Genomic DNA, 18,622 nt, shown 5'->3' on the forward strand with positions numbered 1-18,622 from the left:
AATACAAATGTTTTTAAATTCTAAAATAATAAGAATATATATTAAAATTTAACTTTTTTTTTTTATGTTTTTTTATGTCCAAATAAATTAATTAAACAATAAAAAAATGTAATGATATGTCAAACTTTTTATTTTAAAAAATTGATAAATAGTTATATAGATTAATGGATAAGAAATTGATTCATTTTAAAAGTGGATGATTCCCAATTTCCAACCATGAAAAGAAAATATACTTTGATAATAAGTAAATAGAATTGTAAATGATAAAATTTCGAGAAATATTTATAAAATATAGTAAAATTTTAACTTCTATCCATTTTTATCAATACCACCAACAAAAATTGATAGAAGACATTGAATTTTATTACGTTTCATAAATATTTTGATTCGTTTGATGTAAGCTAAAAAAATTTTCCATTTCATAAATAGTTTGATTCGTTTCGCTATATTTGTGAGTTTGAGCTTTTCAAATGGAAACAGAGTTGAATTTTATATAATGAGTTTTGAAAAGTGTAACAAATAAATAAACTTTCAATTTTGCTTTTAATAAACTATTAATCTTTTACTGGAATCATGACCTACATTTTTTAAAATGACACAAAATTGAAAATATTATTGTTTTGATAAATACAAAATTAACTTTATATCTTATAGATATCTAAAAATACTGAAAACTTTTTTACACACAAAATTGAAACATCTCTCTCTAAATATATACAACCTTGGTATAGGGGTAAGTTTTTTAATCAAAGAAGGGATTTTCTACGAGGATCAACTTTTCCGTGGTAAAAATATGTAGTTTACAGAAATGAAAACATAACGGAAAAATTCAAAGGTCCAATGCAGACCAGAGAGTTAGGAATTGATGAAATTGAAGAAGCCTCCGATCAGCCAATGTGAAAAGCGCCAACGTCGCCAGTTCTGGTGGAGCAGGTGACTTCGTGGGCAAAGGCCAAACAAGAAGAAATACAGCCGCTAAGAGTCCAACTCATACTTAACAACTTCCAACCATAGTCAAAATCCGAAAAACATGAAGCTGTTTAAAACGGGAGGAGTGACTCTGATTAGCGAAGCTCATGCTAGATGGCATGCTTCATTGGCGCGGCAGTGAGTAGCGAGATTGACTGCTCAAACTTGGACAGAAGGACAACACAACATGGCTCCGCACTCAACCACAGACCTGATTTTGTCAACCACAAACGTTCTGATTCTGTTGACCACATTGAGCATAACGAGATGGATCCATGAAGTTCTTCGGTTCTGGAGTTCTGCCGTTTACAGATTAAAAATTAGTATATGTTTTAGCCATTTAGAAGGCTTTTATATAACTTCTATTAGCTACAGGTTTATTAGCCCAAGCTCAACCCACGCCCCGGCTCTAACTTCTCATTGTTTATTTCTAATAGGAATCTACATGATCTCTTCCTGTAATACATGTTTGTTTCTTCCGCATGAGAGCATATGATTTATGAATGTATACTTTAAGGATATGAAAAACAATAGATATATGTTCTAAAAATCAAAAGCAAAAGTCATATGAATAATCAACGTACGGGATATATTCCAATTATCAAAGCACAAAAGTATGGCTTTGTTGAAATAACTTGAAATAAAAAGTTAGAAAACACAAAAAGAAGAAAAATGGATAAATTCATCCTTTCTTTTAAATAACATAGTTTATAGACTAAAGAAGACAGACCTGTAACGAAGGACAGAGATATAGCTTAGTTGTTGATGGTGGAAGCAATCTCATCCGTACAAGTTGTATGCTTCCCTATTTGCCATTTGCCCGTGAATATGGCTGGCAAGAGAGATGAAGTGGATATTAATAACAGGAAATTTGATGTTATAAGGAAGCAATAATACAAAGTTATAAACATACCAAATGACAAATCAAATGTGATTTTAACATATTTTTATGACTCTAAATCTAAAGATTAACTGTGAACTGCCTGCTTCCAAATACTACATGATCTTTCACAAACAAATAATAGAACATACAGCAGACTCAATGAAAAGAGCTTGGACTGGCAAACGAGATTTTCCATTTCAGAAGCAAATTTTATGTTTGTTTTACACATTTCTCCACTTTTTTCTCTTGATTTCTCGGTTTAAATATAAGGATATAAGGATATAAGAAGTAAGAACCCACTACAAAAAATCTCTAGAACCATGAAAATTACAAATTCAAGGAACTTGTCACTCGAAAATATATTTAACTAACCACTAAGTAACCAAATATAAACAAGTAAACGTAGAATAAATTATAAATAGCCAAGTTTCTAAATCTAAAATATACCTAAAACATTTCAGATCTTAAATATATTTAAGACAATAAAATAGAAAATAACACAAAAAACTATCTTTTACTTCTGTAATAATTATAAAAGAATACTTGACCTCAAAATTAGCAGGTCATGGAGAGATTCGATCAACTCCAGAATAAAATGAAATCACTATGGCCTCAATTTACTAAGCTCAGACCTCAGAATTCACAAGTCAAACTATGATATTCATCAGAAAAGGCAACTAGGAAGCAAATTGAGTGAAATTGCTATTATTGAAACAATCAAGTAGGCGTAGTCTATGAATAATGTGTGTTGGATAATTCTTGTATCATGGACAAACGAATTGAACCAACCTCTGGGTGTAGCTTAGAAACTTATAAAAAGAACTCTATTTGTGAAGGTCTCAGAAACCACAAGCCATCCATTTCTGCTAGTTCTCACTGCAAAGCTGAGAAAGGACAAAAAAAGGGCGGGTGTAACAGGTGCATCCCAGTTTTGAAAGCCAACTGGAAGGCCAAGAATATGTACATTACACTTACGGTGATGTTAATATTCTGTCAAAAACTTGTGAAACACATAATCGAATGGGCACCATGATCCAACAGAGTTCCCTTCCTGTAGTGCCACTGTCAACACCTTGTCTCATCGACACATAGAAAATGTTTCATGATCATCCTCATCAAAAGGAATTAGTAAGCCGATCATAAAGCAAATAAATAATTCTCTCGTATATTCTTCCCCAGTTTAATTGCAACACATTTAGCATCACGGAAGAATATAAGGCTGGCCATGCAAATTTGCTACCAGTTCCAGGCTCATGCCATCACTAAATTGAAATCTATTGTTAAGTCTTCATACAATGTATGACCAATCTTCTTCATTTTCGTATGTAGATCATGAAGTAAAAGATAAATATTTTCAAATTCGCGATGAGAATTGTCACCCACTACGAACACATGCACTGTGTTTCCAACTTCTATCCAACTGCAACCAGGCTGCTTCTTCAATCCTTTGTCCTTCATTTTCATCCTTACTCCGGCAGCTTCTCTCCATTTTCCAGTTGAAGCATATATGTTAGATAACACCAAATAGGTTCCCGCATTCTCTGGCTCAGTTTCTAAAAGTTTTTCAGCCGTTAACTTACCTAGATCTATATGCCCATGAACATTACATCCGGCAAGAAGAGCTGCCCAAACAGATGCCGAAGGCTTGACCTCAAGCCCCTTAATGAAATCAAATGCCTCTTGAAGCCGTCCAGCTCGACCAAAAAGATCAACCAGACATGTAAAATGATCTTCTCTTAGTTTTATAGACCTATCTCTTACGAGGTTTTCAAATAATTTCAACCCCTCATCCACAAGACCAGCATGACTACAAGCAGAAAGCAATGCAATATAGGTGACATTATCAGGACGAAAACCCAATGCCTGCATTTCATCAAATAAACTAATTGCTTTGTGGCCATGGCCATGATGAGCATAGGCAGCAATCATACCATTCCAAGAAACCACATCCCTGTGGCCTATTGATCCATCATCAAATATTTTGCGAGCCAGTTCTAACTCCCCACATTTTGAATACATGTTTATTAAAGCTGACACCACATCTGCAACTTCTTGGTAAACCGTCTTGCTTATTATCTGGTGAATTTGCTGTCCCTCACAAAGAGCAGCTAATTTACTACAAGCACCCAACACACTGACAAAAGTTCCTTCATTTGGTTTTACGTTGTTTGCTGCTTGCATTTCTGAAAAGATCTTCAATGCTTCTTCACTTCGCCCATCTTGAACGTGTCCAGAAATCACTGCCGTCCAAGTGACAACATTTTTGTTGGACATTTTATAGAAAAAATCCACTGCCCTTTCTAGTTTACCGTTTTGAATGAACCCAGTAATCATAGTGTTCCATGAAGACAGTTCCCTCTCTGGCATTTGCTCAAACAGTTTGAATGCCTCGTCAAGTCGCATATTCTGAGCATACCCAATAATCATTGTATTCCAGGAAACCACATTTCGCACGGGCATTTTATCAAACAGTAATCGAGCATCATCGATTCTACCATTTTTCGACAAACCAGCCACCATGGTGGTCCAAGAAATCACATCTCTCTCTGGCATCCGATTAAAAAGCTCCTGGGCTTCATCTACCCTCCTACGTTGCATGAACGCTGTAATAACAGTATTCCAAGACACCACATTCCTCTCAGGCATTTTTTCAAACAAATCCAAAGCCTGATCTATCCAACCTTTTCGTGCATACCCTTCAATCATAGTGTTCCACGAAATGACATTCTTAACAGGCATGGCATCAAACAATCTTCTAGCCTCCTCAATCCTGTTCCATCTTACATACCCACTAACCAATGCTGTCCAAGTAACAACATTCTTTATAGCATCATTTCTATCAAATAACGTCTTGGCTTCCTCAATCATTCCACATTTAATATACCCAGTAATCACAGCAGTCCATGAGACCACATCTCGATCAGGCATTTCTTCAAACACCTGACGTGCTTCTCCAATTTTTCCTTCTTTACCAAGCTGTGTGATCAACCAGTTACTACGAGCAACATTCGAATTGGCACTGAAATCTCTAACTGGTGATGAGATTTTGGGAACAACCTGACAGGTAGAGAACTGTGATGATAAGATGGAGTTATGCAAATTGCACAAGAGGAACGCATATCTACCGAAGCTAGAAAGAAGAGTTGTGGTTTTATGTTTACCACAAATTTCTCCAACAGATATCTGATACAGTAAAGACATTCGTATCCACTAACTGGGTACCTCCGCCGCGCCGGAGAAAAAGATCGAAGAAAAAGGGAGCGGCTGTTTTTGTCGTGATTATGTGGAAGGGACAATTTTTTTTCCATTAATTTTGGTAATATTACATCTTTCTCAAAAATATCAATTTTGACCTCAACGCCAATGGTTGATTTTTCTTATATCTTATGAGTGTTAAAATTTGCTATTTAAAAAAAAAAATCAAAATCATTTTACTGCTTACTTTCCCATGTGAGTCTAATTTAATATTGGCATTTCTAAGTAACATTTTTCCATTTGTTTTTCTTTTCTTTTTTTTAATTTAATACATCTTTTAACAAATTTATTATCATCCAAATTTATTATTATGTCATCAACAATAGGCCACATAAACTATTATATATGTTGTGACTGTTTTGATTTTGTGTTGATCGATTTTAGAAAATGTCAAATAGTCACAAATTAAAAGTTAATAGACACTCTAGTTTGGGTTAAAAAATAAATAAAAATATTGTTAAAAACGGTTCCTTCCTTGAAAAACAACCAACAAAAGAATCAATATGATATAAAATAGGAATTAAAAAACAAAGATCAAGTAAAAAGTAAAATTTCATTATCACAAATAATGAGCATTGTTTAACTTACATCGTGTTTACAAAGTTATGCCATCAATCACAAAATCCAATGTTCGATTCACCCACCCCACATACTATCAGACAAAAGAATTCATAAATCTCTACTATCTTAAGCAAGTATACAAATATAAACTTGCAAGGCAGGGAAGTTATAGCTCATTAGCTCTATCGTTGCTCCATATCTAGTCTATTAGAAAAAAGTTGTTCACTAAAAGATACTGAGTGTCTCATCATACAATTGAACAAGTCTTCAATCTATATTACCTTGAATTCAAAGTACTTTCAAAGTTTCTCTCACACATCAACAACTTTAAATTGTTGGTCACATTGCGACAGCCTCACAATCTAATTTCGTTAGTAGGGGCGCTTGACATCCATTCACTAGCTAGATTAAGGTGAATAGTCTTCATAGTTACAGGCAAGTCTTCAACCTCAAGTTATCTAAGCCCCCAAGCCAAGCCACCATCTCTGAGAAGTTTCATAGTTATAAAAGCCCAATCTAGAGAATAAAAATAAGAAAATGGCATTGAAATTATATAACAAGATATAAAAGGGAAAAATTACAATACAAAGCACTTCTAGAGGGGCCTCTAAAAAAAACTACACTTCATACGCTATTTTTAGCAATAAACTAATATGTTCGTCCCATGGTCAGTCCCAGGTAGTAATGGAAGCACCGCTGCTCCATAAGACAGATGGAATATGAGACCACCCAAAATGGAGGAGATCCTTAAAAAGGAAAACCATCAACATTGTTAGGCATTTTTATATGAAGTTTACGCGGCTCTAACTCGCTCTATTTACAATCACCTTTCACTAACCAATTCCTAATGATGACAAACATGCGCTTCTGATATCTTGAATATTTCTCAAACAACTTCCCAACTAGTAGTCTTAACAGATCTATACAAGCAGATAAGAGTCAGCCATCCTTTTCTAGTTTTACAATGGAAATTAATCGTCTAATCTCCAATTGGACTTTCAGAAAACTAAAAAGTATATTGACTGGCTCCTACTTAGAGAGACCCTATTGAAGAATAGATCCCAAACAAACGTTCTTTCCAGCTAATTTTCAATTATCATAAGACAGTATGAAAGATTAGTATATCAGATACAGTTAAGATGTCAATCAATATTCAACCCATAGTTGTAAAATCTTGACAAGGAGGATAATATTCAATTGAAATGAACCAATAAAATAAAGGAGATAACTGATAATGGATTGCATAGTGAAAGAGTAGAATAGTACGAAAATGTATAACGCCCTAAAGTGCTTCAGAATAACTGGGGGATGCTCCCATCTCATAGAAGAAAAAAGAAAACAAAATTAGCACATGGAGTTCAATGACCATTAAGTTGATATAGCAGGCATCTGGACCAAATTAAGTTCATGTTTGAAAGTGATTTTGAAGTGGCTAAAACCATTTTTGTAGTGTTCAAAATCACTCCAAAACATTCATTTCATTACTCAAAATCAATTCAATATTTAACTTTACACGTTTAGAGACAATTTTCATAGTATTCAAATTGATTTTGAAGAAATAAAAGCATTTTTCGAGTGATTTTCACTTCTCAACATGACACAGATCCATATTTTCACCATTCCAACAACCCTTCTATTTGATGGAAATGACATATTTTGGATGCCCAATGATCAAATGCTAAGCATTCGTTTGTACAAGAAGCATAAAATTGCTGCCACAAAAACTTGGCATATTAGCTCTTCAAACTTGAGAATGTCAGTTGAATCAATGAAGAGGAAACCGAGTAATAGTTCGCATTTTAGGTAGCTATAAACATGAATAACCACTCAAATTGCAACCTCTTCAATTTCTTGAAAAAGCAAAAGACTCGGCAGATCAATTGTTGCAAAATGGCATTCCAAACCACAGTTCAAATGATTGAGAGAGAAAAGATGACCCGACCGACTCTTGAAACCCTATCAATATCACAAGAACTGGAAAGAGCATAATTTGCAGAAATCCATGATTGGAAAATCTCAAGGTTGCTCTTCCGTGGACATGAATTAGGTAAAAAACACAATTACTAGACAAAAACAAACATTCAAACTTCAGAAATGAAAACAAAACGGAAAAATTCAAGGCCACAATACAAACCAGAGAGTTAAGAATTGATGAAAATCGAAGAAAACCCGGTCAGCCAATGTGAAAAGCGCCAATATCGCCAGTTCTGATGGAGCTGGCGACTTCGTCGGCAAAGGCCAAACAAGAAGAAATACAGCCGCTAAAGGCACCCCAAACCATATCGGCGATCCAGAACGCCAAATGCAATGGCAATGCCATGGCCTAAACTGTGTGTCGTTGGAGGAAAGAAGGTGGTTGGGAAGTTTCAGAGGAAATCCATTGAAGGAATTGAGAGATTAGGATTAGAGGACGCCATTGGAGAAAAGAAGCAGAAGAGAATTTGGGTAAAGGTAAAAAGGCTGGAAGCTAAAGATTGAAGAAATGTTGACTCATAGCGCCTAAATAAAGCCGATTTTACAACAATTTCTTTTTCCGGAAAATTAGTTTTTTAGTCCTTTTAATGTATAAATAAATAAATAAGCCTATATTAAAGGAGGGCAAAAAAGTCCAACTTTATAATTAACAACTTCCATCCCACTATAATCATAATCCAAAAATGAACATGGAGCTGTTTAAGGCATTGAGTAGGGAGATTGCTCAAACATGCACAACAGTGGAACGAGATGGCTTCCTATTCTCGACATAAATGTTTTGACTTAACCCCTTCTTAAATCTTTGTAAGATCAGTTGATATATCATTTACGCGATCATCTAACTATCCATAATAAGTGAAGTTTTGGAGGGGCTAGTCACTCGAGTAAACTTGAGTTTGCTTTGATTTTGAATTGAGCAAGTGTAGATTTCAATACTGAATGCTGACAATGAATCATCTATTCAAGACCTCTTTTTTTAAGGATGAGATTTTAGGTATATTCCCGTAGTTGTTGGGTTATTTAATCACAAGCGCAACTATATGAAACAAAGTCTATTTGGTCTTTAGGTTTCAAAATGTTTGATTTCAATTTAATTTCTAAATTTCAACGTGGTAAACTGAGAGTAAGTTCCTAAAATGACTTGTAAAACCTATATTATGAACATCAAATAATTCAATTGTACTATGTCACCGATGCAATTGAAATATAAACTAGAAATCAAGCTCACTTTCTATTTTGATATGTTTTCAAATATATTAGTCTAGGTAATTGATTTGTATGAAAGTCAATCCAACATTGAAACCTAAATAAATTAAGCCTTGGTAACTCTTTCAATTTTTTAAAAATATGACCCATGTCTAAGGTCAACTATTGTATGTTTGTCTAACCATATTTCAGTATTAAAGTATAGAACATGTAAACCATCTATTTGGATACATATTAATTATTCACACACTTACATTAAAAAAAATGCAAGATGGATTTTCAAAGATTTCGACTTTCCATAAAAAATCTTACATGCAATAAATAAAGGGATAATTATAGTAGGTAACAATTTTAAAAATAAATAATTAAATATATAACAATATTTTTAAAAAACTGTAAATATAACAAAGTTTATAGACTAATATTTTCAATGAGATATATTAGTGCATAGTCATTTATCAAGTCGATGGACTTCTATGAGTTTGACACTTGGTGACAACCACAATAATACAATTCTTAGGCAACTCACAAACTAAGGCGAGAGAGCAAGAGCAAGAGGGAAACGAGGAAAGGAAAAGCAATCAATAAATAAGTTTAGTAAAAACAGTTAAATTTTATTCTTCCAGAAAATTTGAAGTCATCCCTGCCAAAAAACACATAAACAAAGTTCATGAACTGTTTTACATTTTACATTTTTGACACAAATGGGGCAGTCAAAGACAAGGAAATGAATAGAACGGAAGAAAGCTAAAGAAACATGAAAGGAGTGAAAGTGCTCATTGCTCAAGAAGTGATCAAGATCCACACTCAACTCAACTCTCACTTGTCATTGTTTGTTTCCAATAGGAATTTACATGATTTCTTTTCCTGTAATACATGTTTGTTCCCTCCGCATGAGAGACGTATGAATGAATACTTCAGCAATATAAAAAACATTGAAACATGTTCTAAAAATCAAAAGCAAAAATCATATGAATGAAGAACGATAGTGTTTATTTCAATCATCAAAGCACAAAAGTATATGCTGTAAACTATACTTCGATTGCTTCTTCGGTATATGGATTTGTTTCGTTGAAATAACTTGAAATCAAAAGTTAAAAAGCACAAAAGGAAGAAAAATTGGATAGATTGTTCTAGTTTCCAAAGCACAACCATTAGCTTCTTCAAATCGATATTTTGATTGCTACCCGCCACGCCTTTTTCTAAATAACATAATTATAGATTAAAGAAGACTGACCTGTAAAAGAGGGAAGAAATCTATCTTAGTTGTTTGATGGTGGAAGTAATCTCATCCATACAAGTTGCTTGCTTCCCTATTTACCATTTGCCTGTGAATATGGCTGACAATGAGAGATGGAGTGGATATTAATAACAGGAAATTTGCTGTTATAAGGAAGCGACAATGTTATAAACATACCAAATGATAAATCAAATGTGATTTTAACAAATTTCTATGACTCTAAAGATTAATTTTGAACCGTCTGCTTGCAAGTGTTATATGATCTTATATAAACAAAGAATAAAACATACAGCAGACCCAATGAAGAGAGCTTGGACTACCAAAACGAAAATTTCCATCTCAAAAGAAAATTTTACGTTTTTTTACACACTTCTCCACTTTTTTCTCTTGATTTCCTGGTTTAAATATAAGGATGTAAGAAGTAAGAAACCATTACACAAAATCTCTAGAACAAAGAAAATTACAAATTCAAGGAACTTGTCACTCGAAAATGTATTTAACTAACCACTGAGTAACCAAAAATAAACAAGTAAACGTAGAATAAATTATAAATAACCTACTTTTCTAAATCATATCTTAAATATATTTAAGACAATAAAGTACAATTTTAACAAAAAAAATTATCTTTTACTTTTGTAATAACTATAAAAGAATACCTGACCTCAAAATTAGCAGGCCAAGGAGAGATTCGATCAACTTCAGAATAAAAGAAAATCACCATGGTCTCACTATGGCTCTAAACCCTAGGTTCAGACCTCAAAATTCACAAGTCAAATTATGATATTCATCAGAAAACGCAACTAGGAAGCATATTGAGTGAAAATGCTATTATTGAAACAATCAAGTAAGCGTAGTCTATGAATTATGTGTGTTGGATAATTCTTGTATCATGGAGATAGGAATTGAACCATCCATTTCTACTAGTTCTCACTGCGAAGCTGAGAAAGGACAAAAAAATGGCTGGTTTATCTTTCTTGCTTTGATTTAATTTTCGTAACAGGTGCATCCAGGTTTTGAAAGCCAACTGGAAGGCCAAGAATATGGACATTACACTGTTACTGTGATGTTAATATTCTGTAAAAATCTTGTGAAACACATAACCGAATGAGCGCCCTGATCCAACAGAGTTCTGTACCCTACCTGTGGTGTCAATGTCAACACATCTCATCGACACATGGAAACTGTTACATGATCATCCAAGTAAGAAGGAATTAGGTAGCCGACCATAAAGCAAATAAATATTCTCTTATATTCTTCCACAATTTAATTGCAACGCATTTAGCATCATTGAAGAAGATAAGGCTGGCCATGCAAATTTCCCGACAGTTCCAGGCTCATGCCATCATAAATTGAAATCCATTGTTAAATCCTCATGCAATGTATGACCAATCTTCTTCATTTTCGTATGTAGATCGTGAAGTAAAAGGTAAATATTTTCAAATTCGCAATGAGAATTGTCATCCACTACGAATGCATGCACTGTATTTCCAACGTCTATCCAACTGCAACCAGGCTGCTTCTTCAATCCTTTGTCCTTGGTTTTCTTTCTTACTCTGGCAGCTTCTCTCCATTTTCCAGTTGAAGCATATGTGTTAGATAGCAGCAAAAAGGTTCCTGCATTCTCTGGCTCTGTTTCTAAGAGTTCTTCAGCCGTTTTTATGCCCATGAACATATCTGGCAAGAAGAGCTGCCCAAACAGGTGCCGAAGGCTTGACCTCAAGCCCCTTGAGGAAATCAAATTGCATCAACGCTGAGCTTCATCCGATTAAAAAGCTGAGCTTCATTCTCTGGCATCCGATTAAAAAGCTCCTGAGCTTCGTCTACTCTCCTATGTTGCATCAACGCTGTAATAATAATATTCCAAGACACCACATTCCTCTCAGGCATTTTTTCAAACAATCATAGTGTTCCACGACACGACATTCTTAACAGGCATGGCATCAAACAATCTGCTAACCTCCTCAATCCTGTTCAATCTTACATACCCACTAACCCATGCTGTCCAAGTAACAACATTCTTTATAGCATCATTTCTATCAAATAACGTCTTGGCTTCCTCAATCATTCCACTTTCAATATACCCAGAAATCACAGCAGTTCATGAGACCACATCTCGATCAGGCATTTCCTCAAAAACCTTACGTGCTTCTCCAATTTTTCCTTCTTTACCAAGCTTTTTAATCAACCAGTTACTACGAGCAAGATTTGAAATGGTACTGAAATCTCTAACTGGTGATGGGATTTTGGAAACAACCCGATAGGTGGAAAACTGTGATGATGAGATGGAGTTATGCAAATTGCACAACACCAACGCATATCTACCAAAACTAGAAAGAAGGGTTGTAATTGTATGTTTAGTATAAATTTCTCTAACTGATATCTGATATAGTAAAGACATTTGTATCCACTTACTGGGTATCTCCGCCGCCTAGGGCTCGCCGGAGAAGAAGATTGAAGAAAAAGGGAAGGGCTATTAGTATCGTTTCTCAATTAATCGCCGGCTGAATTAAAGAAAAACAAATAAACTATTTACAAAATAGTGAAATTTTGCTCTATTTTTTAAAAAATAGTTTTAATATTGGACTATTTTTTAAGATAAAATTTGTCCCGTCGCGGAAAATTACAATAATTTTATGAGAAATCAATTCCTATCAGTGATAGAAGATTATCATTTATATAATCTAAAATTTTGCTATAGTTTGTAAATATTTTAATTTATTTTACTAATTTTAAAAGTGTCTCATTTTATTTAAATGGAAAATTGTTAAAAATATTTAAACATAACAAAATTTTATTATCTAGCGATGATAAACACTAATAAACATCTATTATTGTCTATCAATCTTCAACTATAGATTATACTAGTCTATTTCATATAAACAATAACATCTTGTTATATTTATAAATGTTTTTGTTCATTTTCTTGAAAAAAAAAAATATCGTAAATGACAAAAGTATTGAAAATATAACAAAATTTTAGGTTCTATAAATTATATACAACAATAAGCTTCTATCAGTGTCTATCAATATCATTAATAGATATTGATAGAGTAATAGACCCCCAATAGATAAATAATGATATCTATCGATGTTTAATAGTGATAAATTTGAAATTTTGCTATATTTTATAATTTTTTTATTTATTTGGTAATATTTAAAAATATATGCGCTTGTTTCTTTCTTCTTTTTTTTTTTCATATTTGAGAACACCCACTTTTGTTATCCCCTTTTGTAATGGGATAGTTATAAATTTAGCAATTATATTTAAAATAATTAGGTATATAACAACATTTTAAAATATTTACAAATATAGCAAAATTTGTCAAATTCTATCAATAATAAAAGTATAGATTATGTTTTAAATATTGATTTGTCAATAAAAGACCATATGAATCTATCAGTTAATTCTATCAAAAAAAGTTTAATTTTATGGCATTCAAGAAAAGTAATCTTCTAGCATCCAAGAAAAGTTTAATATTCCAAGTTTTCATTCTGAATAATCTTTCAAGTCTTCAATCTTTTAGAAGTTGTTGATCTTTCAAAAGTTGTTGATATCGAGGTTGATACGAATTTGCACGTATCAACCTTGCTTGTAGAAGTTTGAATATTCGATACTTCATAGCTTCAATTATTCCTTCAACCAAAGACATTCTCAAATGAGTGGCAAAAGTCTCTATTTATAGAGAAATTTCGTGAGCTTTTGGGTGGGCTTTGACCCATTTGCTTGATGGGTTTGGGCTTGTGTCCATTTGCCTATTGGGCTTAGGCCATCCGATTGTTGAGCTTGGACTTGAGCTTGACTCCATTTATTTTATTGGGTTTGGGCTCATCTGCTTGTTGAGTTTGAATTTGGTCGGATTGAGTAAATTTAATTATTCAAACTCAAACAAAAATATAATTATCGCAATATTTGCCATGATGTCGCAGAATTTATTTGTCTAAAATTTCTTGCTCAACAGTTGCTATATCCTAAATTATTATTTCTAAAAAGACAATCAATTATATTTATCATTTTTATATTAAAAAACCTTAAAAGAAGAATAATATTTGTGAAAAAAAAAAAACTAAAGATCAATTGCTCATAAATCTAAAGCTTGAAAAAATCTCCAATAACAATAATAAAAAAAAAAAAAAAAAGTAAGCTTATAAGATTGAAAGCCCTTAGCAACACATTTCTTGAGTCCTAAATGGGACAACAAAGCAATACAATTATACAAACCTTCCATAAATACCCAATTCCCATTGGATGGTAAAATTTGGTAAAGCATGCATTTCAAATATTTAATGAGCAAAATGTCATCTACAAATAAATGGTCTCACCCTTCATACTCATTATAATCAAAAGACATTACCACATGATCCAAATTAGTCTGTGGTGGTTGCCCTACCCATTTATTCTTAAAGGTCACTTTATATTTTATATCAAAATCGATCGGTGTTTAAATAATCGACTACTCAAACAGTCGAGACTACATTCAACCTAAATATATGTTATAGATAGATTTAAGTATTTTAAGTTAATAAAAAAATTTACTTAAAATAAATAAATACCCCCACAACCCAACTTATTATATTTTGGTCGTTTGGTTGAGAATAATCTATATACTCATATCCTTATCAAAATTGTTTATAATTAATAAATACACTTGTTTTTTGTGTTGAGTATCATTAGATAAGTTAAATAATGGATTTAGTCCCTGGAACTTCTAAAATTATAAGTTGAAGTTTCAATTTTCTAATTTAAAAAAAAAAACACACACCCACACACATTGAACACAAAACTTAAAACTTCTAGTTTATTAAACATATAGTATAATTACAAGTAATAAATTTGAAATATTTTTTTTAAAAAAAAGAATACATAAAACTAATTGAAAATTTTAAGATTTATTAGATATATTTTCAATTTGATTGAGGAGATATAGATGAATTCAATGTTATAAACATATAATATGATTACATACAAAATTCAATTTTCAAGTAGTGTCAACATAATATCAAACTTATAATAACATATATTTTGAATCTAAATATTGTTTTATTTTCTACTTCATATTATCATCTCTAATTAAGATATCAATCAAAAGAAAGTTTTTAAAAAACCATGTTTTTTCTTCTAAGTGGACCAATTGACAGAGGTGACATCCTTGAATTTGATATATATATATATATATATATATTAATTCAAATGGAAATTATTGATTGAAGTAGTTGAGAGAAAGTAGAGTTTGTTTAATCTAAAAAGTTATTTAATAGACTCCATAAGCAATTAACAATTCTTGAAATTTAGTGGTTTTTAGGCCACTAAAGATTTAAAAAATCTTTAGACCAAACAAAAAGGAAGATCTAGTATCTCAATAATAGGTCTATTAGATTAAAATTGACAATTCATAAACTTTTTGGATACAAAAGAGTAGTTTTAAAGTCGTTATTAAATCATTCTTAAGATCTTTTTTTACACTTTTTACATAATTTTAAATGTTTCGAACTAAATAAATGCAAACATCGAGGTTCAAAATAATCAACTAGCAATTTAGTGCCAAAACTTTTTATAGTTCAAATAGCATACAAAAACAGTAACGATCCGTTTAAATCCTCCAACCAATAATACCCTAGATAGTAAACCATATACTTTCAAATGTTTAAAGAATTTAGAGAGGCTAAAAGGTTTCAAAAAGAAGAAAATTAATAGCAAAACCCACTCAGTTCATATTATTTTCAATCTCATTTTCGTTTTGTCATCAATTATTAGTACTTTCTAACACACTTTTTTAAAAAAATTAATCTCGATTACGTTTTAGTTCTCCAAACAACTTTCAACTCATGTTAATGTTTGAATAAATGGTTATTATCTGTGAATAGATGCATCATGAGTGAATTCATTATTTCATAAAAAGTATTAATAACTAAATTATAGAAAGAACATGACTTTTCGTAGACTTATTCGGTTAAGAGAATATATATCAATCATCTTTTGCCTTCTAAAAGGATTTTCTCACCATTTTCACAATCTTGACGTTCGATAGCTGATCCACAAGACTTTGTTTATTAATTTTCTATACGAGGTGTTACCCTTAAAAGAATGATGATCTGTTTTATCATAGGAGACAATTACTCTCGATACTCAAACGCTACGATGAATAAATTTGTCTTAAAAAGATGATGTGAATTTGTTTGACTCAAATCTAGTGATGATAATTTTCATAACAATTTGATAATCTTTATAACAGATAAATCATTTAAAATGTAAAGACGAAAGTGGTATTTGTACGAACACTCTATTGTAATGTTTATTCTTTTTTTGTTGTTATTATTATTGTGAAAATGACAAAAGTTACATAAAATGGCAGATTCTTAGTAAGAATTGGATAGTGAAAGGCATTAATTTTGAAAATGACATGTGAATTATACATTAATAGTTTGGGCCAAGAGCGGGTGGTGAGACAGCGATGAATTTAAATACCTTCAACTATATATAGGAATATAATTCATTTTGGTGAAGACTTTGTAATAGTTCAACTTTCTCACATCTCACCTCACATTTTCATCCATCCTCCATACTACAAAAACATTCACTTTCCTATTCTTTAAATTCATGTTACCAAACTCTTTCTCTTTTACATGATATCCTTTTAACAAATATTTGGTCTATTTTCATTTACATTTTCAACTTATCATTCCAATACAAATTTTATATAAAACCGTTTTAATCAAAATTTAAAAATTAATATAAAGTAATTCGAAACTTAAATCTTGCTTGACGTGTATTTATAAGTTTCTATTCATTTTGATAGTTGGACTCTTCAAATATTTTATTTCAATTTTAAGGACGTTGTTTCTTTGTTTTTCCTTTTGAAAACATGGATGAGTTTGGTAACCAATTATTTTTTTTTAAATTGATTTTTGGTGATTTTTAATTGTGAGAATTGGAAAAATGGTCGGAAATAGTTTTTCTATTTTGTTTTGTGGACAAATTAGAATTAGAAAATTGGGGTTTTTTTTAAGATTAATAATAAAAAATAAATTTATTACGTTTAATTTTATTTATATCGACCGAAAATATTTTGCCTACTTTACTATTTTTGACAAATCTCTTTATTTTTATGTTAACAAATACACCTTTCAAAATCTTGTTTTAATTATTTTTTATTTTCAAAATTATTTAATAATACGATCGAGTAATTCATAATGCTCACCTAACGTTACCAACCTCTAAGATTTCTATGCTCATTCATATTCTTAAAATAATAAAAAAAAAAAACAAATTTTTTATGACATAAACAAAATAATGCTTAGAGTGAAAATGAAAATACCGATTTGACAAAAAGAAAAGGAAAACTCACAATATTTCTCTCTATATATATATAGAAACTATAAAGGTGTTAGATTCAAAGTTTTAAATAGTAAGATAAGAGATATAGGTAAGTATTAGCATAATAATGTTTGAGTTAGTAAATAAACACTCTAGTTATTATCATATCAAATAAATACAAAGATTAGATAGATTGGTTTGTCTCAAGTGAGTCCAAAATGAAATTTGTAGAAAGTCAAATTTTACCATTTTATTTTATTTGCTTTGTGGGCATTGATCATTAATAAAAATAATCCATTTGATGCATTGGGATTTGGTATGTTTTGGATTTTCAAAATTAAATATCAAAATATGTGAATGTAACTGAATTTCGTCTAATATATGCCAAAAATACACGCAGCCAATTTTTAATTATTTGAGAATGTAGATTATTATTATTTATTTATTCTCTTTATGGTTGATTTAAGAATTTTTAAAAGAAAATAATCAATTTTATAAAGAAAAGAGTATATTACCAAAATATTTATACTTAAAAGAAAAAATGATTAGTTTTATTCTATAAACCATAAATAGTTTGTCAAAATTTTATAATTTTTGAAAAAATCTCATTTAGTTATCAATTTACACCATAAATTAATAAATATATCAATTTAATTTCTTGATTTTAACACATGCATTATATTTATTTAAATTATTTATTATATTTTATTTAGATAAGTTTATGAATTATATCAATTTAAAATTTAAAATTAATATTTTTTTACTTTTTAAAAAAGAGTGATTCGTGAAAATAAAGTTATTAAATTTAGAATCACAAGAAATGTTTATTTTGAATTTGAGCACAACTTTTCATACTAAAAAACACAAAAAATGGAAAGTAACTTTTAAAAAATAATAATTTAAAATATGTTTTGTAGTGATGAAAGTATAAAACCTTTTTAGATTTTCTCAATCCATTTTTGTTGAAAAGGAAAGAATATATAAAATATACTTTCGTAATATATCAATTCTTTCTTATTTAGTTTAGAAGAATTGGAGTATATGCACGGATATTTGGTAACGGTATATTAGTCTTTTGCCTTTTTATTTGTAGATTTTTATAAAATAAAAAAATCAATGGTTACTTCTACAAAATCATAAGGATTTTTTTTTTAATTTTTGCCATTCATAATAAATAAAATTTTTACTATCTTTGTAATTATTTTATTGTATCACCAATCAA

The 18,622-nt window shown here is 31.0% G+C and overlaps 1 protein-coding gene and 2 long non-coding RNA genes across 4 annotated transcripts; all 3 read right to left on the bottom strand.

The window, feature by feature from the left end:
- Nucleotides 1-615: 615 nt before the first annotated feature.
- On the bottom strand, nucleotides 616-5,402 carry LOC101221750 (pentatricopeptide repeat-containing protein At2g35030, mitochondrial). Of its 2 annotated transcripts, XM_031883437.1 has the most exons (5): nucleotides 5,014-5,402; nucleotides 2,828-4,909; nucleotides 2,642-2,736; nucleotides 1,700-1,801; nucleotides 616-1,268 (listed from the first exon to the last, which is right to left on the bottom strand). In XM_031883437.1, exons 1-2 carry the CDS (start codon nucleotides 5,158-5,160, stop codon nucleotides 3,104-3,106), a joined length of 1,953 nt encoding a protein of 650 aa, XP_031739297.1. In that variant the 5' UTR covers nucleotides 5,161-5,402; the 3' UTR covers nucleotides 616-1,268; nucleotides 1,700-1,801; nucleotides 2,642-2,736; nucleotides 2,828-3,103. The 2 variants fall into 2 exon arrangements, with proteins under 2 accessions (XP_031739297.1, XP_031739296.1); XM_031883436.1 differs by having other exon boundaries at nucleotides 2,642-4,909.
- A 239-nt stretch (nucleotides 5,403-5,641) lies between these two features.
- LOC101221978 lies at nucleotides 5,642-8,163 on the bottom strand. Its single transcript, XR_969116.2, has 2 exons — nucleotides 7,803-8,163; nucleotides 5,642-6,153 (listed from the first exon to the last, which is right to left on the bottom strand). It is a non-coding gene; the product is annotated as an uncharacterized LOC101221978 (long non-coding RNA).
- Nucleotides 8,164-9,262: 1,099 nt separating this feature from the next.
- LOC116402572 lies at nucleotides 9,263-12,600 on the bottom strand. The gene is made up of 2 exons (XR_004215013.1): nucleotides 10,086-12,600; nucleotides 9,263-9,491 (listed from the first exon to the last, which is right to left on the bottom strand). It is a non-coding gene; the product is annotated as an uncharacterized LOC116402572 (long non-coding RNA).
- Nucleotides 12,601-18,622: the final 6,022 nt, after the last annotated feature.

Source organism: Cucumis sativus, chromosome 3 (assembly GCF_000004075.3).
Source record: "Cucumis sativus cultivar 9930 chromosome 3, Cucumber_9930_V3, whole genome shotgun sequence".
Classification (NCBI taxonomy): domain Eukaryota; kingdom Viridiplantae; phylum Streptophyta; class Magnoliopsida; order Cucurbitales; family Cucurbitaceae; genus Cucumis; species Cucumis sativus.